Here is a 27,125-nt window from a genome sequence, read left to right as displayed (position 1 = left end):
GCATTTTTCTTTCACCAGATTTATTCTTTACCTTTATTTTTTAAATGCCTTCAAGTCTTACAGTACTCTGAAATTTATAAACATTTATCCTTCTTTTGGAGTAAACAGTTATTCCAAATGTGCTGTTGACCTTATGAATTTAGCAGCATCAGATGACTTTATCATTATTGATTCTGAATATAATGTAAACTACTCAAGCTTTGGAGTTGTCACTTGATTAATATACATCATATTTCATATATTAAGAATCAAAATGTTTATTGAGGTCCCTTACATGTGTTGTGTTGTACCCAGCAAATTAAGAATTAAAACAGAAAAATCTAGTTTATGATATCAGGGAGCTTTTATTTTATTAAAGACATCAATAGTAAAGTTCTAGGCATACAAGTAATGTATGACCTTGAAAAAATATATATAAATGTGTATATATATGTGTATGTATTTCATTGTTTTAAAATTTAACAACTCATTATCATAGGGCTTCTGAGTTTGTTTTCAAACTCCTGTTCCTTCTGTAAATTTACTAAATGAAGTAAAGTAATCACAGTCTAATGCATCCAAAAATCTTGTATTTGAGATTGCATCATTTTCATTTGTTTGCATGCAGTACATTTAAAATTGTATTGTATGACATAGGCATATTAAGTTGGCTTATATTCCTTTTACAGTAGCATTAGGAGAAGGTGCCATGAGAATTTGTTAGAAAAAGGGAGGAAATTAAGTCAGAGTTATAAAATACTCAAATTTACATAGAGTATGAACTACAAGTGACTTAGGAGTTGATTGTCAACATTTTGCCGCAGTTGTTAACATTTTTCCGTTTTTTAAACATTTATCCTTATTGCCAAATAGAAGGATAAGAATGGTAGATATCTATTCAGTGAGTAGGTACAGTCTGTAAAGTGACTTTGTAGACTCATTTTCACAAATTGGAATTTCCCTGAGTAAGCAGTTAGTCGTAAGTAAATAGAGCGGACTTCCATAACATTACCTGCATAACTTTGTGACACTCAGTTTTAGAGCTTTCACGGCTGCTCCCCACCCTGCCCCCCCTTTATGTTTCTAGCCATTGTGATGCTGCCACTTGGTGGAAACAGCTGCCTCCATAGTCTACACTAGGAAGCTGGTGATTTCCAAAGGCTCTGTATTTTGACTATGAATTTTCCTTAACAATCCAAATAAATTTCCTTTAAAAACTAAAGATCATATTAATCACATATTATACTTTTTGAAATAAATTAGAATTTTACAAAAACTTTTCAAGATATTAATTTTTCTCTCCTCAATTCTCCCAGAAGCCTAGCTTGTGGTCCGAAGCCTTCTATGGAAGGCTTTTATCTTTCACTGTTAAGTACTTGAGAATATTTGGGCTATCTTTTTCTCTTTGAGAACCCTCTGGCTTCTTCTCAACTAATTAGAGAGAAGGTTATAAGGTATACTTTGGACCCAAAGGATGGACTAGAACAGGTTTTGCTGGTCCCTCTGACTTCGCTATATCCTGAACTATTTACGATATCTCTTCAGTTTCCTTGTGATTCTTTATCCCTAGGTAAAAAGAGAGGTAACTTTTCCACATTATGTCTTTCAGAAGAAAGTTGTAATAGTCCCATTCTTTTGTTCTTTGCTTCCTAAGCAAAAATTATTAGCTAAAAGTATCATTTAAGCATGATCCTTCTCTTTTCCAAGTTCCTAATAATGGGGCAGCTAAGTGGTACAGAGGATAGAGTGCCAGGGCTAGAAGCAGGAAGATCATCTTGAATTCAGATTTGGCCTCAAACTCTTACTAGCTGTGTGACCCTATGCAAGTCACTTAACCCTGTTTGCCTCAGTTTCCTCATGTTTAAAATGAGCTAGAGAAGGAAATGACAAGCCACTTCAGTATCTTTACCAAGAAAACCCCAAATGGAGCAGACTTAGACATGATTGAAATGACTGAACAACAATTGATAAACCAATTCAATTCCAAAGCCCTACATATAGAACATTGCTTTTGAGTGGAATTTTTTCAGCAAGATTTTTTAATATGGTTTCTTTTACTTTTTAAACTATAAAGTGAAAATTGTTTCCAGAAAATCTAGTCAAGGACTTCTATCACATGAATATGTAAAAAAAAAAAAAAATTTCACATACTGTCTTCAAAAGACTGATGTTTCTAATTGCATGTGACATAACAGAAATGCCATCAAATTCCAGGATGTTACAAGATCTACTTAGTGAGATTCATGTTAACTTTAAAAATAATCGCCCTAACAATAATACGGGAAAAAAAATGAATTTTAAAAATCTTTATTTTTCAGATCCTGGCCTGCATAAGCCAGTCCATTGAGTTAGTATATAAGTACCTTTATCTAACATAGGCACTGCAAATGGACAGTGGGTTGAGCCCAAAAATGAATAAAGGAGAGTGTCTAGAGTACAGTTTCAGAAATTGTTCAGTACTTTCAAAGATCCCAAGTTTTACCTTTATAGACAAACCCATCTTTTTAACATCACTGTGTTCTTCATTATACTGTGTCATTGTGAATCTTGGAATAGCACTCCCTCCAAAAGATCAGAATTACGGATTAACCAAAGGGCAAGGATCAGATATATTGTGAGTATAAACAGATGTAGCTTGTTTTCAGTGTTGGCATATGCAGAAATGATTATAGTCATGTCGTCGAGGATATGTATGATTAGGTAAAATTGCCTAGTCGAGGTGTAGTATTTTATGTGAGGTATAATGAGGACATTGTCCCTATCATAGACATTCTATCATATACTCTGTGATAGAGTAGGTAAAGGACAGTTATGTAGACTAAAACTGGACAGATTGGAAGGGACCAGGTTATAAAAGCCAAACAGTATTTTATATTTGATCTTGGAGCTAATACGGAGCTACTAGGGTTTATTGAATAGGAAAATAACATAGTCAGACTTGCACTTTAGGAAGATTGTTTTGATAGCAGAGTAGAGGATGGATTAGAATAAGGAGAAACTTTAGTCAGAGAGGCTAACCAGCAGGCATGGAAGAGAGATATTGTGAAGGTTGCATTGACTAGACTTGGCCACAAACTGGATATGGGGTTGCACAGGAGATTGCTGGTGCTGCTATTTGTCCATAGTTCTTGAAGAGGACCATGACATCAGGAAGGTGATGCCATGACATGCAGGTGAATTGGATTTAAGTGAGGGAGGGCTGTGCAAAGTCACCAGCCTCACTTTCTCCTAGGGAGCCATCTGGGTCCAGTGGCCAGATATAAATCAGGACAATTGGAGATGGGCCAGGATGCAGTGGGGGACCTTGGCCTTTTCAAGTTAAGGTCTTTAATAGGTTTCAGGTTGACTGTGGCAACACCCATTCATTGATTAAGGCTTAATAAGAAAAGAAGCAGAGAATGGCCTCTTTACCTAGTCTAAAAAAAAATCTATCTGGGAAGGGAAGACTCTTAGGGTTTCTAGTCAAAACAGAAACAATTCCTATTACATTCATACTGAGCCAATCAGGGCCCAAACAGTGACCAAATAGGGCTTGGCCTGAGACCTATTATTGGCCAATCAGTGAGAACTTAGAGTGATTTGGGGTTAATGCTGGTCTTTAACAGAAAAGGGGAAAAAAATTCAGAGGTTAACAATTTACATTCCCTTTGGGCAGAGCACAAGCAGGTAAGGGTATGATAACCCTTTGTGAACAGTGGGAAAGAAGAAAGAAAGCAGGCCGTGTTGCCCAACTGGCTGGTTCCACTTTGGTCCCCAGTGGGCAGCTCCTGTTCTACTCACAGAGATTGCTATTGTCCTTCATTCTTGTAAGCCTTAGGTGATTGGGAGAATGGTAGTGCCCTCCATAGTAATAGGGAAGTTATGAAGAGGAGGTTTTTAGGAAAAAGAGTTCAGTTTTGGACATGTTGGGTTTAAGAATAGGCAGTTTGAGATGTGAGGCTGGAGGCTGAGAGGTTAGGACTAGATAAATAGATCTGAGAATCATTTGCATAACGATGATAGTTGAATCCTTGGAAGCTGATGAAATAACCAAGAGAAGGACCTAAAACAGAACCTGGAGGAATACCATGATTACTGGGTGTAATCTGTGTGAGAATCCAGCAGAGGAGATTGAGAGTAAGCAGTCAGATAAGACAGGAACCAAGACTTAGTAGCACTTCCATAAAGTATAAGGAGACTTAGAAGAAGGCTTTCTAAAAGCATGTCGGTTATACCCTCTGTGAAGGGTTTATGGGAGAATATGGACAAGAATTACACAGGTATGGATTAGCTGTAATGTAAACCAGTGGAGTAAGAGTACTCAAATTGATGAGATTATGGATCCAGTAATAGATTTCTTAATCTAGTACTTTTTTCTAACTACATGAGTCCCATTGTGTATTCTAAAGTAGTATGGTTGATTTCTAATTTAGTACATATTCACATTTAGTAGTACATATCCTAAAAAGTTATGTGTAAATCAAATGTTTGGGGAAAATTAAGTAGTTTGAAATGTGTTAGAGGAACTTAATATTTAAAGGAATATTTTAATTCCATTTGTAAAACTGGTAGTTATTGTCAAATCAGCCCTGGTGTAAATCCTGATTTTCCTATCTCTGATTTGCTTTAAGTCATGTACTTCTATTATTTAGTAAGTGGATCTCTGTTAACCTGAAACACATAACATTATGGTCCTCACTTTACAACCTGAAAATATTTTAGAACTTCAGTGGATTTATAATATAGGTAAGGACACTTCCTCCATCAGTGCACAGTACCATCTATTCATATCATAGTACCTGGCACATAGTAAGCAAATAATAAATGCTTTATGTATCAATATATTTATCTTTCTGTACATAAGTTTTCATCATTACATACCTGTTCACTTCTAACCCTAGTTCTTCTAAAGATCCTCCATAGATGATCTATCTAAGATTCTAGAGGCATTCCTCTAGACCTTTTCGTATTTTATGTGTACCAACAGAAATCAGGCTGTCCATTTGTTATCCCTTGGTAATGCCATGTGGCCAACCCATTTCTTTTTCCTCAGTGACATGCCGGGTGGTATCAGTACCACTCCTTGAGCATAGGTCATATTTAGAAATATATTATAGCTTACTTATGTTTACCATGAGCCTCTCTCCGTTGGCTTTTGAGTCTCCTTCAATTTCAGTTGCTCAGAGGTTTTGATATTCCAAGGATTTGTGTTTATGTTGAAGAGAAAGTCCTTTGTACTAGGGAGCACCTTAGAATCATTAAAATCAGTGTACAAATGTCTCAAATATAATCTTCCCCATTGTGTTAAACTTCTTTCTGACCCCAATATAGCGGGGGTGGGGTGTGTGTGTGTGTGTGTGTGTGTGTGTGTGTGTGTGAGAGAGAGAGAGAGAGAGAGAGAGAGAGAGAGAGAGAGAGAGAGAGAGAGAGAGAGAGATCCAACTACATGTCATAATCTCAGTGAGTGTACTTTTTACTGTATGGATTTTTAAATCAGTCATTTTTCAATGGTCACTGAGCTCCTTTGGAGGCCTTATAATTTGTGATTTTATGCACACAGCACATTATCATTTGTGAACGAAAAATTCTATAAAAGTGAGTGGAGGGAAGTTAGAAAAATTATAGGTAACATTCATACCCAGAAATAAGAGAATATCTACAACTATTGATCTTTGTCCCTACTTTTTATTTTTTATAAAATATTCTCTAAGTGCATCCCTCTTTCTTACCCCTTTTATTTTATTTGGAGATCATTCCAATATAATAGACTCACACCCATGCCCTCTGTTTATGTAAATACTTTTTAACTGCCCTAATAATGATAAAGTTTTTAGGAGTTAACGTGTATCATCTTCCCGTACAGAAGTATAAACAGTTTTAATTTTATTGAGTCCCTTATGACTTGTATTTTATGTTTACCTTTTTATTCTTCTCTTAAGTCTTATATTTGAATGTCAAATTCTCTATTCAGCTCTGGTTGTTTTATCAGGAATGCTTAATAGTCCTCTGTTTCATTAATTGTCATTTTTTCCCTGAAGGATTTCACTCAGTTTTCCTGGGTAGGTTATTCATTGTTGTAATATTACCTTCTTTGCCTTATATCACATTCGAAGTCGTCTACTTCTTCAGTGTGGAAGCTGCCAAATCTTGTATGGTCCTCACTATGTCTCCATGATATCTGAATTATTTTTGACTGCTCAAAGTGTTTTCTTTTTATCCTGGGAACTTTGGAATTTTGCTTTATTATTGCTGGGAGTTTTAATTTTGGGTTTTTTTGTAGGAAGTGATAAGTGGATTCTTTCAATTTCTATTTTATCCTTTTAGGTCTAAGATATCAGGGCAATTTCCGTGATAACTTCTTGAAATATGATGTCTAGGCTCTTTTTGTTTTTGGATCATGGCTTTCAGGGAGCCCAGTAATTCTGAAATGAGCTCTTCCAGGTCAGTTGTTTTTCCAGTGAGATATTTCCCCATTTTCTTCTATTTTTCTTTGTCATTCTTTTGACTTAGTTTTTTATTGTTTCTTGGTATTTCATGGAGTCATTAGCTTCCATTTGCATAATTCTAATATTTAAGGGATTATTTTCTTCAGGGAATTTTTGTACTTCTTTTCCCATTTGGCCAGTTCAGCTTTTTAAGGAGTTCATCTCTTTAGGGGCTTTTTGTGCCTCTTTTACCATTAGGCCAGTAAGGTGTTAATTTCTTCAGTATTTTTTGTTTTTATTACCAAAGTGTTCTTTTCATAATTTTTTTTTGCATCATTCTTATTTCTTTTCCCAGTTTTTCTTCTACCGCTCTTATCTCTTTAAATATTAGAAGAATTCTTGTTGGGTTTGGGTCCAGTGAACATTTTTTGAGACTTTTTTGGTAGCTGTTTTTACATTGTTGTCTTCCTCTGAATTTGTCTTGGCCCTGCCTAATATAGTAGCTTATTATGGTCAGATTATATTGTTGTTATTGTTTGTTCATTTTATCCAACCTCTTTTTTAACTTTGAACTTTATGTTAAAGTTTGGCTGTGGTCACCCAGGGGTGGGTAGGTACCATCTCAAGCTTCAGGCTTTTTCTTTCCGTTCTTTTCTGAAACTAGTTCTGGAGGTCTGTAAGTTTTTGATACTTCAAAGGTGGTGTGATCTTGGGAGAGGTATGGTCACTGCTCTCCTAGTCTATGTTCTGGTCTCTACCTGGGAAGGGGTTCTGGTCCCCTCCAACCACAAGCCCTAGCACTCCTTTTTGCTTTGGAACTGTGACCAGGGCCAGTGCTCCTTTCCACTCTGGAACTACAGCCCCGAACCTCTCTGGCCTGTGAGCTCTTGAAACTGCTGCCACCAATGTGGGGCTTTGCACAGGCCTCCAGCCCGTTGATAGAGTTCTCCAGCTGACTTGTTAAGTTTTCTTAAGCTGAAAAATGTTTCCCCTTGACTTTTTTTTGGCTCCAGTGCTCCAAAATTTTGTTTGAGGTGTTTTAAATTTGATTGGGAAGAAATGTTAGGAGAGTTCAGCTGACAGTCTGACTCTAGTCTGCCACCTTGGGTCTGCTGTCAGTAATAGCTCTTAAAGAACCTAATTTTTCAGAAATCAACCTGCTTAAAATACACAAAATTCTATAACCTGAATTTGGATTGGATTAGCACTTTCTTTACATTCATTTGCATTCATTTCTTTGCATCCTATCTTCATTTACTCTTATAAAAGTGCCTCAGGATTTAAATATTCAAATTTATTTATTATTTTAGATCAATTTATACAATATTTTGTGACAGGCACTTTCCTAAGCACTGGGAATACAAGTAGAAAGAATGGTCATTGCCATCCTCAAGGAGCTTGTATTCTAACGAAGGAAGAAAATACATAAAAGAGCTGAAAAGGAGTAAGGAAGAAATGAAGATTGGGAATAGTAGAGGACAGGTATGATAAAATCTAGAGAATCAGGGATGAGCACTGGAGAATAATATAGATCTGGTTGTCCTGGGAGGAACCATTGAATTAGGAGAGTAGAGAGGACCCAGGGTTGCAGTGTACTGTGGTGAGAGAAGTTGTCTAGGGGTGGAGTGAGCTTCCAAGGTGAAGACATTTCTGTGACTGTTAGACACTGTCCTATAAACTCAAGTCAGGAGCAGTAATAACAGTTACCTGTACTTTGATGTAAACCTGCAGAACATTTCTGCAGCATGGATAGTCACGGGCCTCCCCTTGACTTGGTCAGTAACTCTGTTGTACATACCCTGGTGCTATTAGTTTGGTGTGGCCTCATTGAGCTTGAAAGTCCAAGGCCATTTGGAGGGGTCAAAACTTCTCTTTGTGAGACTTTCCCACACTCTGTGTAAAAGTCTGTAGGATCAGAAATTGACTACTTTTCTGATATCATAGAACTGCCAACTTAATTTTGAGGAAGACTCCAAATTCCTCTTGTGAGGTAGGGTAGTGGTTAGGACAAAGAGCAATGAAGTGATTACTACTATGTTTGATTTTGTTGGGTCACAGATTTTTGTATCTAAAATAAAATGAAGGTATTTATGCTGCTAGTTCATCTTGTAGTTTATCATTAAAAAGTTTTTTGGATGGTATATCTAATTTTCATTGATAATTTTTTAAAGCTTTAGTTTATATATAAACTGTCTTTAACTTAGAAAATTAACTCAGTATAATGTTTCATTTAAAAATTAATACTACTCATTCTCTTCTTTATCCACATACAGTGTATGCATAAGACCATTTTCAAAAACAATTTTATTTAGAGTGACAATAATAATATGAATTTTAGATTTCTAGCAGAATTAAAGGATTTACATTGCATTAGGATTTAATGGTTATATAAAAAGCATTAGTCTGTATTTTCTTGGGATTTGTTTCCTACTCTAGTATAGTGTTTTAATCAAATTCAACTCACTATTATTGTAATGATTGCAATAGAATTTTGACTAAAAGGGGTTTTTTAGGTTATTTTACAGACTATTTCTAAGTAACATGTAATGGAGTTTGAACTATTTTTGACATTCTAAGGTTCAGTGTCTGTATACTTAAACATTTGAACGGTAAAATCTGAAACATTTTCATGACTTATAAAATATCAAAACATGTTTTACACAACATTTACTGGATCCTCTTCTGAAGATTCTGTCCATATTAGTATCTTTGGATGCTTGGAACCTTTGTACTGTCAGATACTTCCTAATTATGATTTGTATGAGCCTTTTGAACTATGTACTCTTAATGCATGAAGGGCATGTACAATAATAGGAAAAATCTTGCTCACTGTAAACATGGTGGCTTAGGAAGAAAATAATTAAGTTCTTTTATTTCTCACATACTTATAAAATCCAAACAAGAAAGTAAGCTTAATTTTCTCATGTTTAATTTCCAAAGAAATTAGTTACTGCCTTTAGTTTCTTATTCCTTAAGAATATAATATTTATTGAGTATCATGCTAAGTGTTATTACTACTAGTTCCCATCATTTTTTTTTGTATTGTCCATTGTTCATGTTTCAGACAAATAAAGATAAAATTCTAGAATTTGAATTCCATATTGTACCTAACAGTATACATTTTGAAAAGATTACCATAAAAATGTTATGGGTTGCCTTTGAGGTAGCTTTGTTGATGATGAAATAGAAGCTGATGAAGCTAATGTACAGAGCATCTTTATTAAACATTATTTGCCTCCCCCCTCCCCGCCAAGGCCTTTGATCTTCCTAAGATGATATGAGGTATAGTGGGTAGAGATCTGATTTTAAGAGTCAGGAAAACCTGGGTTCAGAACTCTGCCTCTTGATATATATGGGCTATGTGACCTTGAGTAAGTTGCTTACTCTAGTAATAAGTTGCAAAATAGTTGCCAGTATGCATTAGTAGTGTCTTCACTAGGAATTCTCTACACCCGTGAAATCACGGGTTTGAACAACTACATCGAAAAGCTTATTTCTCATACTTGTATGAAAAATATATGCAGCAATGTTTTAGTTTTTCAGGGTTAAAAAATGACAAAAACCTAATTCAGATAACCCAATCAAACATATAACTATAAATAAGTTCTATAATAGTGGAGTAATATTATTATATACTACAGTAGTATTTGGGAGATATGAAAGAAGACCTGGGAGTTTTGGTGAATTACATGCTTAATATAAGCCAACAATTTGACAAGACAGCCAGAAAAGCTAATGTGATTCTAATCAATATTCATAGAAGTTTAGTATGTATAATGTCATAGAAGTATTATGCCAACAGTACTCTGCCTTGCACGCTGTTCTGGCTAGGGATTTGCTTTCCAAAAAACATTCTTTGGGTCTTTTAGCAAATGTCTAGTAGAGCACTGGAGCCCCTTTGGGCTTAATCCAACAATTAATCAGCTATAATTTTTCACTGAGGAACATGAGAGGAGATGGTTGTCAATGAGAATTTGCAAGCTTATAGACTTGGGGGGGGACATTTTTAGCTAACTACAGATTTGTAAACCTAGTTTTATAATAACATCCATAAATTGAAATAGTAATTCAGTAATTTTAAAGATATAAGGATACAAGCATTTTTACTCAGAGGATAGAGTTTGATTGCAAATCATTACTTCTACAATGTCCCTGTTGAATGTTAACTGATACTGAATAGTAGTGAGGTAGAAGAGGGGAAATTGCAACTTGTTGCCCAAGGTCATTAAGAAAAGTGCCTTTGCACGGGCCTGCCCTCCCATTCCTGGAATTCTTTCTGTCCTCACATTCACCTCATAAACTTCTTCACTTCCTTCAAGGCTTAGCCTAAACACCACATTTTACATGAAACCTAGCTAGTGTCCTTCCACATGTATTACTCTATGTTTAAATACTTTGCATTTATAATTTATTTATTTGTATTTATTCTGTGTGTATATATTCAAAATAAATTTTTATTGATATTTTACATTGACCCAGTTTTCCCCTGCATTCCCTTTCCCCCCAAGTGAGCCATTCTATATAACACATTTTTTAAAAAAGAAAAATAGAGCAAGAGATAAAACAATCAGCAAAACTGAATATAACAACATCCCTGAAAGTTTTTCCCATTTTTAAAATAACACATAATCTCTTTGAAAGTAGGGAATGTTTTGTTTGTTTCTAATGCTTAGCACATTGCCATGCGTAGTAAGTGTTTAATAAATACTTACTGTTTAGTTGAGATTAATTGGACCTTGAAGAACCAACTTTAATGAAATATCTGGTTATATTTTTTAAAAAGAACAATATTAATACTTTAAAATCTATCTCATAACTATAGTTAATGCTTTAAAGAATACTTAAGTATAGTTAATAAATAGGAATAAGCATAGCTATCTGCCCATTAGATACCTCTACCAATCAGCCAGTAATTCAACATGTCCGAAACTGAATTCATGTTCTTTCCTGATTCCCTCAAATTTCTCCTTCCCCTGACTTCTCTATTTTTTTTGGTGGTGATAACTGTCTTCTAGTAATCCAGGTTCAAATCCCATGTAGCTAACTATGTGCCAAACCATGGTGATTTTACTTGTGCAATTCCTTTAATCTTTATCCTCTCTTCTCTATTCTTGCCACCTTATTTGTCTCCATATCATTTATTTGGATTGTTATCCTAGGCTGCTAGCTGCTTTTGCTGCCTCAATTCTTCATAGTACCACCCACATTCTTCCTATAATAAAGTGTTCTGATAGTATCACATGATTACTTAAAAACCTTCAGTGGCCAGGTAGAGGCACCAGGAACTTGAGGGATCAGGCAAAGCCTCACACAGAAAGGAGCACTTGAGCTGAGCTTTGAAAAAAAATCAAGGATTCTTAGAAGTAGGAGGGAGAAAGAAATGCATTCTAGGCATTGGGGGGAGCATAGCATTATGCATAGGCATGGAGATGGCAGGTGAAATATGTATGAGGAACAAAAAGAAGGCTAGTGTGATTGGACCCAAGAGTGGGCAAAGGGGAGTAATAGAGAACAAAACTGAAAAAAGAGCATGGGTTCAGGCTGTGAAGGCTTTAAATGTTAAAAACAGGAGTTTGTATTTGATCCTTGGACGTAATAGGGAACCACTAGAATTTGAGTTGGGGAGTGACATGGTCAGCCTTTTTATTGTGGATTGTAGAGAGGAGACATGATGTAAGACAGCCCAATTAAAAGGCTCTTGTAAGTATCCATTTGAGAGGTGATGAGAGCCTGAACTAGAATGATGATTGTGTAAATAGAGAGGAGACAGCTGTGACAGTGCTGTAGAGATGGAATGGATGAGAATTGGCATTAGATAAATTGGATTAAGGAGAGTAAGAAGGTGAGGATTAGATAAATTGGATTAAGGAGAGTAAGAAGAAAAGGATTACTCCAGGGTTGCAAACTAGGGTGCCTATAAAGTTGGTTGTGACCTTGACAGAAGTAAAAAGTCCCTTTCCTGTTTTTATGCTTCTCTTGATTCTTGTATTTGAAAGTCAGATTTTCTGTTCAGCTCTGATCTTTTCGTCAAAAATGCTTGAAAGTCCTCTGTCTCATTGAATGTCAATTTGTTCCCTTGAAAGATTATACTCAGTGTTGCTAGGTAGGTGATTCTTAGTTGTAATCCTGGCTCCTTTGCCCTCTGGATTATCATACTCCAAGCCCTTTGATCCTTTAACGTAGAAGCTGCTAAGTCTTGTGTTATCCTGATTGTGACTCCATGATACCTGAATTGTTTCTTTCTGGCTGCTTGCAATATTTTCTCCTTGATCTGAGAACTCTGGAATTTGGCTATAATATTCCTGGGAGTTTTCCTTTTGGGATCTCTTTCAGGAGGTCATGGGTGGATTCTTTCAGTTTTTAATTTACCCTCTGGTTCTAGAATATCACGACAGTTTTCCTTGACAATTTCTTGAAAGATGATGTCTAAGGCCCCTTTTTTTGATCATGGCTTTCAGGTAGTCCAATAATTTTTAAATTATCTCTCCTGGTTCTGTTTTTCCAGGTCTGTTTCTATTTTTGTTTTTCCAATTAGATAGTTCACAGTCTTCAGTCTTTTTTCATTCTTTTGGTTTTGTCTTATTATTTCTTGATTTCTCTTCTGTTTGCTCCATTTTGATTTTGAAGGAGTTATTTTCTTCAGTGAGTTTTTGGACCTCCTTTTCCATTTGGCCAATTCTGCTTTTTAAGGCATTCTTCTCCTCATTGGCTTTTTGGACCTCTTTTATCATTTGACCTACTCTGTTTTTTAAGGTGTTATTTTTTTCATTATTTTTTTGAGTCTCCTTTACCAAGCTGTTGACTTGTTTTTTCATGATTTTCTTGCATCACTCATTTCTCTTCCAAATTTTTCCTCTACTTCTCTTACTTGCTTCTCAAAATTCTTTTTGAGGGGAGGTAGGTGGTGCAGTGGATAGAGCACCGACCCTGACGTCAGAAGGACCTGAGTTCAAATCCGACCTCAGACCAAACACTTGACACTTGCTAGCTGTATGACCCTGGGCAAGTCACTTAACCCAAATTGCCTAAAAATAATAAAAAAGAAAGAAAGAAAGAAAGAAAGTAACCAGTCAAAATCCTTTTTGAGCTCTTCCATGGCGTGAGACCAGTTCATATTTTTCTTGGAGTCTTTGGATATACTGTGTTTTGATCTTCCTTGTCACCAAAGTAACTTTCTGTAGTCAAGAGTTTTTTTCCCATTGTTTGCTCATTTTCCCAGGCCATTACTTGATTTTATCTCTCTGTAAAAGTAGGGCTCTTACTTCGAGGGTGGAAGGCTCACCATCCCAAGCTTCAGGGGTTCTGTGCAGCTGTTTTCAGAGTTACTTCTAGGGACCTGTAGGTTTTCAGTTCTTCCAAGGTGGTGTGATTTAAGGAGAGGTGGTTCACTCCTCTCCTGACCTGTGCTCTGGTCTGTGAGTGACCGCAAGCACTCTTTTCTGCCCTGGAACTGTGACGAGCTCCACTCTCGCCCAGGTGTGACAGACCCTTCCTGCTGACCATCCATGTTGTCTTTGGGCTGAGACACCTGGAAACTGCCACTTTTTCCAGTGATTCAGTTGCCCTGAGGCCTGCTCTGACTTTGCTGTCTGGTGTGGCCTGCACTAGACTGCACTCCTCTCTTCCCCTGGTGCAACAGACCTTTCCTACCGGCATTCCAAGCTGTCTTGGGCTGGAGATTTGTTTCACTCTGTCTTTTTGTGAGTTCTGCTGCTCTGGAATTTGTGTAGTCATTTTTTAAAAGGTTTTTGGAGGGATTTAGGGGAGAGGTCAAGCAAGTCCCTGCCTTTACTCTGCAATCTTGGCTCTGCCCCCAAAGATTCTTTTTAGTTCTAACAATCTATGATTCTAGGTTTGTACTGCAACACAACAAAAACAAGGAAGTATGTAAAGCCCCTGTAACATACAAAGTAGTGAGGACTGTCCTCACTGTAGAATGTAAGCTGCCCTCAGGGAGCTTACATTCTACTGGGGGTAATATAATATTAATACATAGAAACACAAGATAATTTAAGGAGGGAAAGTGCTCTAATAATTAGGGGAACAGAAAAAGATTTTCCTTAGGAATGGCCACCTCAGTTCAATTTTGAATGGAAAACTAAAGATTTTAGGAAGTGTCAGTGAAGAGGAGAGTATATACAAATACACAGGACAGACAGCCTATGCAAAGGTACGGAGCAAGGAGATAAAATGCCAAATTTGGGAGGGAGGTGAGTAGTCTAGTTTGGCTGTAATGTACAGTGTGTGAAAAGGAGTAATGTGAAATGAGTCTAGAACCACAAAGTGTAACTAGCCTGTAAAGGACTTTGAGGTTTAAACTTAGCCGAGAGGTTTGTGATTTTGTTCTACAGAAATAGGGAATCATCAAAGATTCTCGAGCAGGAGAGTGACATAGTCTGATCTGTGCTTTAGTCAACTTCTTTTGGCAGGTATGTGGAGGATGAGTTGAAGAGGAGAAAGACTATAAGCAAGGAGACCAATTATGAGGCCGTTAAAATAATCTAAATGAGAGATAAGTCCCTGAACTAGAGTGGCACCCTTGTAAGTAGCAAGCAAGGTAACAGATTTGAGAAATTTTTGTGGAGATAAAATTGACAGCAAGGAAGTTGATCAAGAATGACTTTAAGGTTGAGAATCTGAGTGACTGGAAGGATTGTGGTTTCTTCAGTGTAAATAGGGAAGTTTGGAGGAGGGACAGGTTTTTGGTTTTTATATCACCTATATTTACTACTATATCTTGGCTCAGATATTTACTACCTAGGTAGCCTTGGACAAATCATTTAGCTTCTTTTGTCCTTAATTGTCCCATCTGTTCAGTGAGGGAGTTGGATTAGATGACCTGTAGTCTCTTTCCAGCAATAAATCTATGATATGGTTATGTGAAAACTTATTAGAGGGAAATAACAGTTGTCTTCTCCCTAGATTCTCCCTAGGACACAACTTCAGTTATGTGTGAGGATCTCTGAGATTCTGAGCAACTAAAAGGCATTCTGGCCATTCAATAGTGGTCTTTAATATTTTAGTTAGTAAATAATCATTAAATTCCCAATGCTTTTTTTTGTCAGTTATTAGAAAAATACCTATCACAGACCTGTTTAATAATGAAAAAACAAGGTTTTATTTTTTTAATTGAATAAGCATTTTATTTCATTTTTGTGCATGTGTAAATATGTATATAAATATATGACTCATGCAAGTGTAAAATATATCTGTATGTACATATATTTGGGTATATATGACAATACAGTGCCCCAGAATTCTTAAGTACAGCTTTAAACTTTAATAGCTTAAAAACTACACTAAGACATGGAATACCTTGTACATATATATATGTGGATTTGTGAAGGGGGTGTTGTATTTGTATTAAAGAGAGATTTTTTTTTTGCCTTTTTTTTTTTTTTTTTTTTTTTTTTTTTTGGGGGGGGGGGGTTAGGCAATCAGGGTTAAGTGACTTGCCCAGGGTCACACAGCTAGTAGGTGTCATGTGTCTGAGGCCAGATTTGAACTCAGGTCCTCCTGACTCCAAGGCTGGAGCTCTATCCACTGCGCCACCTAGCTGCCCCAGAGATTTATATTTTAAATTAAGTGAAATATTGTATGAAATTATTAAAGGCATACAAAAATATTAGAAAAATTGATTATAAATTAAGGACAATTCACTGATTGGGTATAGCTGTTTCACTGTGGTTGAGTTATTTTCATGTCCTTTTTTTTCCCCTCTTTTTTTTCAGGTCCCAATTTACCAATGGCTACTGTTGACATAAAAAATCCAGAAATCACAACAAATAGATTTTATGGTCCACAAGTCAATAACATTTCCCACATCAAAGAAAAGAAAAAAGGAAAAACAAAAAAGAAGAGATTGACTAAAGCAGATATTGGAACTCCAAGCAATTTTCAGTAAGAACTTTAGTAATTCTAGTAGTTTGGGCCATTTTGCTTATTTGGCTATTGCTTATGTTAGTTTGAACTTCTAGGAGATTTGAGTCATCTGAGAAGCCTTCTTCTCTGTAATGACTACATTTCAACTTACAATTTTATTTGTTGTGTTTTGGTTTTTTTTGTGGTTTTTTTTTTTAAGGACATTCAGCCCATTTAGAGATCTAAGATTCTTGCATTTTATTCTCCAAAGGTTTCATTTTTTTTTTCTTTAATCTTATGAGAAGAAATATTTTAAGCAAAACTTATTTCTCCCATTAGGTATAGGCTTGAAATTCTACTCTTTTCTGCTGTCCCTAAGAAGTAATATGTAGTAAAAGGTATAATAGTACACCTTAGAATGTAGAGGGGAATATAAAATAATAATAATGCCTTGCACTTTATATAAATTATGTCACTGAAACTCAGAGTAACCCAGTAAGATAAAGAAGATAGGCATTATTATCACTGCTTGATTAAGAAGACTTGTTAGGCCACCCATAATCCCCCATTCTTGGTGAGGCTGTAGCTGATGGATCTCTTGAGTTCAGGAGTTCTGAGCTGCACTGAGCTAAACCAATCAGGTATGTGAACTAAGTTTTGCATTTATGTTGTGAGCCCCTAGAAGTTAGGCAGGGGTGGGGATAGGGTGCCATTGGATTGCCCAAGGAGGGGTGAATCAAGCTCAGGTTGGAAATGGAGCAGGTCAAAGTTCTCACTCCAGTCAGTCATGAGATTAGGTCTGAAAGTAGAGACTGAACCTGTAGATCTTATAAAGGTGCCTTAACTCCTAAGGTTACATGGTTTTGTAAATGAGGATATTGAAGCACAAAGAATTCCTATCCCAGAGCGCTTTTTACTAGGTCAGACCTCTATGCCGTAAATGTTTGAGAACCATTAGTATAGGACACCAAAGTATATATTATTTTCCATTTAAAACATGCTTTTTAATGACCTTTTAATTTTTTTTCCATTTTTTTACTTTTAATTTCCCCTCACCTTTTAGGCACATTGGACATGTTGGTTGGGATCCTAATACAGGTTTTGATGTAAGTGTCTTTTCAAGCTATAAAATTATTCTTCAAAATATGTAGAACCATTATACCCTGAATTTAGATTTTTTTAAAAATGAGATTAGACTTTTAGTTTGTTTTCTCCTTCTACATTAAATAAATTAAAGGGCAAGATGCATTTGTGAATGTGATACGGAATATTGATTGACTGCGTCTGTCTTATTGTGGTTCTCATGTCTCCAAAAAAAAAAAAAACAAACTATAATTCTTGGCCTAACACTTGTATGGTAAAATCTAGACTTTTAGTAAACCAACAAAGGAAAGTGGTTTCTACTATATAGGTCTGAATTGGTTGTGATCTGCATCAGTGAAGATCATATCTGTGTCTACAAGGTCATAGATTCATTTTAGTATATAAGCTATAATTTCCACGGAATGTGTGCTAAATGACTAATACAACCCAATTTTGCATATTCTGAGGTTGATGAGTTAGTTGGTGACAGAATAATCCAAGCCCAATGTTTCTCCTGATGGCTATGTGATTACTATATGTTTGTTACCCATGATGATGAAATTACTGGCTAAAAAGATTGCAGGCTTTCTTAGTTTCACTGAGGTGAACTATATGTTTCCCATTACCACAAATGATCACTAGTTAAAGTTATGTTGGAAGCTGCTAAGTCTGAGAATGGAAATACAAATATTTAATTTGTTTTATAAAATATTTTTGAAGCCAAAAATGTTAAATTGTTTGTTTTTCAAGGTTAACAGTTTTGCTACATACTCATCTTAATTTAGGACATAACAGATTAGAGTATTGGAGATTTCGAATCCACCAATTAGTAACAATAAAGTTTCATAAGTCTACAATTGTCCATTATAAAAAATAGAGATTTAGTAAGGTAGAGAACTCATTCTTTTTTAAAATTTAATATTTTAAGGACAGCTAGGTGGCACAGTGGATAGGGCACCAGTCCTGGAGTCAGGAGGACCTGAGTTCAAATCCAGCCTCAGACACGTAACATTCACTAGCTATGTGACTCTGGGCAAGTCACTTAACCCCCATTGCCCTCACCAAAAAAAAAAAAAAGTTTTTTTAATATTTTATTTTTCACCCACTTATAAAAACTATTTTTAACATTCATTTTTTAAAACTTTTGATTTCCAAATTCTCTCCCTTCCTCTCCTCCCCCCCACGTAGAGAGGGCAAGCAGTTTGTTATAGGTTATACATGTGCAGTCATGCAAAACATTTCCATATTAGTCATGTTTTAGAAGAAAACACACACACAAAACCAAGAAAAATAAAGACAAAGTGTGATTTGATCTGCATTCACTCTCCATTAGTTCTTTTTCTGGAGATGAATAGCATTTTTCATCATAAGTCCTTCAGAATTGTCTTGGATCATTGTATTGCTGAAAATAACTAAGTCATTCACAGTTTTATCGTCATACAATATTGCTATTACTACATATAGCAGGCCTGTACAACATACCACCCACGGGCTGTATGTTCTGGAGTGGTATGTTGTGCAGGCCTGCTATACAATATTTTCTTGGTTCTGTTCAATTTACTTAGAATCAATTCATGTAATTCTAGGTTTTTCTGAGATCATCCTGCTTGTCATTTCCTATAACGCAATAGTATTCCATCACAATCATATACAATAACTTGCTCAGTCATTCTCCAATTGATGCACATCCTTCCAATTTCCAATTTTTTGCTACCACTAAACAAGCAGCTATAAATATTTTTGTACATATAGGTCCCTTTTTTTTTTTTTAAATCTCTTTGGGATACAGACCCAGTAGTGGTATTGTTTGGTCAAAGGGTATGCATGGTTTTATAGCCCTTTGGACCTAGTTCCAAATTGCTTTACAGAGTGGTTAAATTGGTATACTACTTCACCAACAGTGCATTAGTATCCCAATTTTCCCACATTCCCTCCAACATTTATCATTTTCCTTTTCTGTCATATTAGCCAATAGGTGTGGTGTGATAGCTCAGAGTTGTTTTAGTTTGCATTTCTCTAATCAGTAGTGATTTAGAGCACTTTTCATATGACTGTAGATAGCTTTGATTACTTCATCTAAAAACTGCTCGTTCATATCGTTTGACCATTTATCAATTAAGGAATGGCTCTTAAATTTGACTCAGTTCTCTATATATTTGAGAAATGAGATCTTTATCAGAGATATTTGCTATAAATTTTTTTTCATAATTATGATTACTATGTATTTCCCTCCATCCTATTTTCCCCTCTTTATCCTACTTTCTCTCTTATTTTACTCTGTCTATTCTCAAAAGTGTGTTGTTTCTGACTTTTACTTACCTCCTATAATTCATTTTCCCTTCTGTCGCTGCCCCCAGCCCCTTCTCTGTTTCCCTTCCCTTCCTGTTTTCCTGTAGGGTAAGATAGATTTCTATATGTAACTGGGTATGTATGTTATTCCCTCTTTGAGCCAATTCTGGTAATAGTAAAGTTCATGCACTTCTCCCCTCTTTTACCAATTGGCCTATTCTGTTTTTTAAGGTGTTATTTTCTTCAATATTTTTTGGTGCCTCCTTGACCAAGCTGTTGACTCTTTTTTTCATGGTTGTCTTGCATCAACCTAATTTCTCTTCCCAATTGTTCTTCTACCTCTTTCACTTGATTTTTAAAATCTTTTTTTAATCTTTCATGGCCTGAAACCAATTCACATTTTTCTTTTGAGGCTTTTGATGTTGCAGTTTTGACTTTGTTGTCTTTTTCTGAGTTTTGTTTTGATCTTCCTGTTACCATAGTAACTTTCTGTAGTCAGGATATTTTTCTGTTCTTTGCTCATTTTTCAGCCTATTTCTTGACTTTTAACTCTATGCTAACGTGGTGCTCTGCTTCTGAAGTGGAGGGGGTGCTGTCCCAAGTTTCAGGTTTTTGTGCTACTTTTTTTCAGAGATAATTCTGGGGGCTTGTAGGTTTTCATTTCTTCCAAGGTGGTATGGTTAGGGAGAGATGTGTTTATTACTCTTCTGGCCTGTGCTGCAGTCTTTGAACGACCACAAGCACTCTTGAAAGTGTGACCAGGGTCCCAGCTCCCCTGCCACTGCAAGCTCTGGTGTGCTGATGCTCCTCTTTGCCCTGTTTCTCAGACCCAGCACTGCAACTCATACCCAAGTATGGGCAGTGCCAGCAGAGGGGTTCTTGTAATCTCCTTCTGACCATTTTCTGACCCTTTTACCAACTGTGATCTGAGAGGTCTGGAAACTGTCACTGCTGCCACCAAGGCCTACTCCTGGTTTGCTGGGGCATGGCCTTTTTTGGACTGCGCTGTACTACCACCCCAGTGCAACAAACCTTTCCTGACAAGCTTCTAAGTTTTCTTGGGCTGGAAAGTTGTTTTATCCCATCCTTTTGTGGGTTCTGCTGCTCCAGAAATTGTTTTGTAGCATTATTTAAAGTTATTCAGAGGGGTTTGGGAGAGAGCTCAGGCAAGCCCCTGTCTTTTCTCTGCCATATTTACACTACCCCTCAAGAACTCATTCTTTATCATGATATCACTTATGTTTATTTGGAAGCTTTAGCATTATATAAGTATTTAACTTCATTAAAAGTATAAAAATTTGTGGGGCAGCTAGGTGGCGCAGTGGATAGAGCACCAGCCCTGGGGTCAGGAGGCCCTGAGTTCAAATCCGGCCTCAGACCAGACACTTAACACTTACTAGCTGTGTGACCCTGGGCAAATCACTTTACCCCAACTGCTTAAAAATAAAAAAATAAAAATAAAAAGTATAAAAATTTGAAAGGAAAATTTTTATGAAGAAAAGTGAAAGTGAAGTAATAATTTATGTCATCTTGCTTTTAAAAATTACAAATTTTGAATGTAGATATGAGAAATACATTTTGTAATTGATACTAGTTTTGTCTTTTGTAGCTGAATAACTTAGATCCAGAATTAAAGAATCTCTTTGACATGTGTGGAATCTCAGAGGCACAACTTAAAGACAAAGAAACATCAAAAGTTATATATGATTTTATTGAAAAAACAGGAGGTGTGGAAGCTGTTAAGAATGAACTACGAAGGCAAGGTAATTTTTTATTTCTAACTTGGCAGAACTTCTTTTTTCTCTGCCATATTTTTAGAAGTGATTGTCATGAAAGACAGCTGCTATGTTCTCCTAAAATACCACCCCCCACTCCCCCACTGCCCTTTGTATTAAACACACAGTATTAAAATGTATGGAACATGTCAGTTTATATAGTAACTACCTACTCCATGAAAAGTACTGAGAAATTTTACTTTCTGGTTTTAATTAAAAGGTGGAAATCCATAGATTGACATTTTAGCTATTTGATAGAATAAAATTTCGGTTTGTGTAGATTCAACTAAAAGTTCCCATAATCCTGAATTTTTAAAAGGTTTACAGTAAGTTTTAATAATAATTAGTCAATAACTTTCAGAAATTATTAGTCATAAAAATGAAAATACTTTTACATGTTAATCTTTCTATTTGGGTTGGGTTTGTGTGTTTTGTTTTTTTTTTTATTTTTATTGATCACTGTAAAAAGTTGGTTATATCTACCTCAGAGTATAAATAAACTTAGGGTCTTTTAGATCTCAAGGATTCACTCAAATCTATATGTCAGTTTTCTTAAAAAAAAAATTTATACACGAAGTATATACAAGTACTGGTAATTCTAAGTTGTCAGATTATTTATGTAGCTTCATTTAGCCTGTTCAGCTTCTTCATTCTTCCTACTTATTTGGTTTTAGTTTTTTCGGTGTTCTTTTAACAGGAAGAAAAAAAAGTGAGAAAGGGAAAGAGTATTTGCTTTTAAAATTAGGAGAAGAAATCTGGCTATTGATTAGAAATAAGATTTTGGACTTCTTGTGAGTTTAGCTTACTCTTTTATCACTATTCTTGGTATCTCAGTATCATCAAGACAGTTTCACTGGCTGTGCTATTAAATGAAAAGTTTTTGTTTCTGGAGTCAGGGATTTCTAAAAACATTTGCAGGGGCTGGGGGCGGGGGGAGAGGCTCACACTGAAGGAGAAAAGAAAGAGGACTCAAGAAGAAGAAAGCAAACAAAATTCAGAAGGCAAGTGAAAAGAAGTTGTTTGTACCTATCAGGGTATTGCTGTGAGGAGAATAACAACTTTAGAGTTGACTAGCCCTCAGACATTTTGTTATAATACCTTCCTTGGGGAATTGATCTGGCAAGTATGGAAGAGATCAAGGTGAATTTTGCAATGACCTGCAAAGAGTGTATGGTGTATTTCTCTTTCTGTCATATTCAAGTCATTCTAACTAATGTATACTCAAAGAATGGACCTTTCTCTCTCCTGAAAGAATTTCTAGAGCAGGGATTCCTAGCCATTTTTGTCTTATAGACCCCTTGCCAGTCTAGCAAGGCGTATACATCCTTTCTCAAAGTAAGATTTTTAAATGCAAGAAATAAAACATGTAGAATTACAAAGGAAACCAATTATATTGAAATACAGTTATCAATATATTTTTTAAAAAAAAGTTCACAAACCTCAGGTGAAGACCTCCTAGGATAGAGGAACATTCTCCAGGTCATCAGGAAGAATGAAACATTTCTTTTACAAAATGGAAAATGAGCAAACAAAGAAAGGGCCCTGAAGAGGCAGAAGGGGAATCCTGACTTGCGCCGCAAGCTGATGGATGGTAGGAGAATGGGGAAAGTACCACCAAACTCTTAGAAGTCAGAATTAGATATAAAACTCCTTGTATTCCAGCACATCACCATGTTGGTCCATACACAGGGATAGGAGAGAGGTCATCCTTACAGAGGAGGAGACAGCAATGACTACAGCAGCAGCAGGAGTTCCCACTTAGTACTGTAAAGTTTACAAAATGCATTATACCTGTATCATCCTGTTGGATCCTCATGACCATTCAGGGAGATGTGGAGGCTGTTATTGTGCTGATTTTTCCAGGTGAGAAAATTCAGACTCAGAGAAGTTAAGTGGATTGATGTACAACTAGGAAGTGTCTAAAGCAGGATTCTGACCCATTTCTTCCGGGCTCCAAATCTAGCACACTTTCTTCCCTACCATGTTTTCTCCAAAATAGTGGTGGTTAGTATCTTTTTTTTGAGGAATACTGAAACAGCTTTGTCCTGTAGTAGACAATTTTGCTTTCTGAGGAGCATATATTCAAGATATGACCAAGAACTTTTCAAAATTTTCAAACCAGATGATTGCTACCCACTTTTAGCGATTCACTTGGGCACAAGTGATATAGGCAGAAGGAATGTAAAATAAATTGCTAAGGATTGCTAAGTTCCAGGCAGGAAGCTTAAAAGCTTAGAGCAGGGTTTCTTAACTTGACATCTGTGAACTTAGGTTTTGTTTTGTTTTTTTATAATTATATTTCACTATAATTAGTGTCCTTTGTAATCCTGCTTATTTTATTTTGTTTTATTTCATTCATTTAAAACATTACTGTGAGAAAGACTTAATGACAGAAAATGTTTTGGACCTCTGCCTTAGGGGTATAAAAGTTGCATTTTGATTATTCTGCCAATCAAAAAACAAGAGCTTCGAGAGAGAGGAAGATTGAGAAGTGAATGGATGGTTAAAGAGGTGGTATCTGAGAATCAGATTTGGATTTCTGATCATGGCTTACAATAAAGAAATGACAGATTCTGCTAAAGGAATAGCAACTGCATAAGGATGAATAAGATTGTATTTGCCTGGACTCTTACAAATATAATCGAGTGGAATTTAAACTGAAAAGGAAACAAGAAGACGACTTTCTATCCATATACGCCAAGATAGATATCATAGAGAATAGTTCATTCTATAAGAAATAGCAGTATAGAAGCCTACACATTCAGGGAAAGGATCCAGCAGTAAAATCTGTGGCCTCGGAGGATTATACACAAAGTATGAGTTATAATCAGCTAAACTTGACATTATAAGGCAGAGACAGATTTAACCTGGAATTATGAAGTAGCATCATATATTAAGACACATTTATGAGAAAATTCAGAAATCAGAGGTGGGGAGTACAACAGAGAACACTGAGTTGAAGATAAATGGATGTAGAAACAAGTAATATTTTCAAACAGAAAGAAGAGATGATTTTGGAAAATTGCACAAGTCTGTCAGTCAAATGACAAGCATTATTAAGTACTTACTATTTGTTAGGCACTATGTCAAGTGCTGGGACAAAGACATGATAATAGTAATGGTGGAAGATTTTCATGTTTGGACATCAGTTCAGTCTCCCTCTTCCCTTCCCCTCCCTTCCACCCTTTCCCTTTCCTTCAACCTTGAAAGGAGAAGTTAATTACATCAAGGAATCTTAGCGTAGTCTGACATGTATCTTAGAGTTTTGGAGAATATATTTCAGATGGCTCAGAGAAAGGATGGATAGGATAGGATCTCATGATCTCAAATTCTATAGAGACAGTCAATCCAAAAGAGATGGGAAACCCTCAAGAATCAAAGTCTGATCATACAAAGCAAAATAATTCTGATGGGAAGGAAAAAGAAAAGTTTTCTAAGGATATGTGACTGCTGCTTTGATGGATAGAGTGATGCCAACCAGGGATGAAGAAAAGGCTCTTTCTTTGCTTTGTTGTTTTTTTTTTTCCCAAAGAGTGATCCTTAGAAAGGAATAGATAAAGCCAAAATGGCTAATACGGAATATTAAAGAGGTGGTTAGTAAACATCTAGAAAAGAAAATGGTATCACAAAGTTTGACATAATGGTTTCATCAGGAACAAATCATAACAGACAAATTTCATCTCAAACAAGTGCTATAGTTACAATTTACCTATATCTTAAGTAAGCATTTGACACTATCTCGTATTATTTTTGTGAGAAAGATGGAGAGATTTCATCCAGATGGGTGGATTTTAAATTCATTGAATGGTCAAACATAACAAATTGATATTAATAGTTCAGTGTCAGCATGGCAGGTAGATTCTTGTGGAGTGCTCTAGGGATCTGGATTTGACCTTGTGCTTTTTTGACATCTTTTAACAATGATTTGGCTATTTCAGGTACTGTATGTGAATCCAACTACAAAGCATTATTTATAGAAACAAAGGCAAACTTAAATAATTGTGGAGATAATAATTTCACATAGGTAGGTTGAGACAGTATAATAAAATGACAGTGCTTCCAAAATTAACTTATTCAGTTGCCATACACAATTACCAAACAGTGATTTTATAAAGCTAGAAAACATGAAATTCTTTTATCAGAATTTTTAAAAGTCAGTCTAAAATGAAATAATGAAAAAAAGGTGGTGTGGAAGCACCAGACCTCAAGGTGTACTACAAAGCAGCAATTGTCAAAACAGTTTGGATCTAGTTAAAAAAAAAAACAAAAAACAGAGCTCAATTAGAATTGATGAGGGTTACAACCTAAAGAGGCCAGCATGGAAGACTAGAAAGTGGCCTGTCAGGGAGAAGTGTAGACCAGGATCTCACCCCTTAGATCAGGACACACTCCAAGTGGGTATGTGACTCAGGATGAGTGACATTGTAAACAAATTAAGAGAAGCAACAACAAGAATAGTATTTATATAGCACTTTAAGTTTGCAGAATGCTTTACAAATGTTATCTCATTTTATCCTCACAGCTCCTTAAGGGAATAGGTGTTATTTTCTCCGTTTTACAGATGAGAAAACTGAGGCAGACAAAGGTTAAGTGACTTACCTAGGGTCCCACAGCATAGTTCTTTCTGACTCTGAGTCAAACACTCTCTTCACTTTACCAGCTAGCAGAAGTGAGTGACTTTTCAGTTCTCTGGATGAGGAAGAGTTCATGACCAGACAAGGGAATAGAGAGGATCACAGAAGATAAAATGGGCACTTTTGATTATGTGTGTTAAAGCAGTTCAAATTAGAAGGGAAAGAGGTAACTGGGAAAAAATCTTGTCAGCAGGCTTCTCTGATTAACTTCTCATATTAAATATGTATATGTGTGTGTACATATATATATGGAATTCAATGTCAAAGGATATGAGTAGGCAGTTCTCAAAGGAAGAAGTTCATACTGTTAACAGCCATTGAAAAAATGTTCTGTATCACCAGTAGTTAGTGAAGTGCAAATTAAAGCATCTCTTAGGTTTCACCTCACTTGTCAGATTGGCAAAGATGACAAAAGAAGAAAGTGACAGAGTTGGAGAGGCTGCAGGAAAATATATAATGTACTGTAGGCAAAGCATTGCTGGTCCAGCCATCCTTGAAAAGAATTTGGAATTATGCCCCCAAAGTCACTAAACTATGTGTATCTTTTGACTCAGCAATACCAATACTAGGCATATACTCCAAAGAGATTAAAGAAAGAGGAAAAGAAGATGAATATTTGTAGCAGCTCTTCATAGTTGCCAGAAACTGGAAACTAAGAGGGTGCCTAGCTATCAGGAATTGCTAAACAACTTATGCTAGATCAATGTAATAGAATATTACCATTCCATAAGAAATGACAACATGTTCATTGTTAGGGAAAATTGGGAAGACCTCTATGAATTGATGCAGAGCTGATTGACGAGAAACAGGAGGACATTTTATATAGTAATAACAACAACAAACAGTTGTAAAAGACTTTAGAATTCTGATCAATGCAATGACATAACAGTTCCAGAGAACTGATGACAAAATACATTATTCATCTCCTCCCAGAGAAATGATAGACAATGGGACATATATTTTTGGACATGGCCTAAATGGGAATTTGTTTGACTATGCAAATATATTATGTGGGTTTTCTTTTTCTTTTATTGTTCATTTGGGTGGGAAGAGGAGGGAAAGAAATGCTTGTGTGAAATATAAAGATAAAAGTAAAAAAA

General features: G+C 35.9%; 1 protein-coding gene across 1 annotated transcript in view; it reads left to right on the top strand.

The window, feature by feature from the left end:
• WASL (Wiskott-Aldrich syndrome like) overlaps positions 1-27,125 on the top strand; it is a 109,054-nt gene that overhangs the window by 61,512 nt on the left and 20,417 nt on the right. Inside the window, exons 6-8 of the mRNA XM_027855148.1 lie at positions 16,115-16,283; positions 17,308-17,350; positions 21,226-21,379. Of these exons, the coding sequence (XP_027710949.1) occupies positions 16,115-16,283; positions 17,308-17,350; positions 21,226-21,379 (366 nt within the window). The remainder of the gene's footprint in view (positions 1-16,114; positions 16,284-17,307; positions 17,351-21,225; positions 21,380-27,125) is intronic.

The sequence above is a fragment of the Vombatus ursinus genome, unplaced genomic scaffold (genome assembly GCF_900497805.2).
Source record: "Vombatus ursinus unplaced genomic scaffold, bare-nosed wombat genome assembly UNPS02010788.1, whole genome shotgun sequence".
Taxonomy (NCBI): domain Eukaryota; kingdom Metazoa; phylum Chordata; class Mammalia; order Diprotodontia; family Vombatidae; genus Vombatus; species Vombatus ursinus.
The sequence above is the reverse complement of the archived record's forward strand: the minus strand, read 5'-3'. Positions and strand labels throughout refer to the sequence as shown.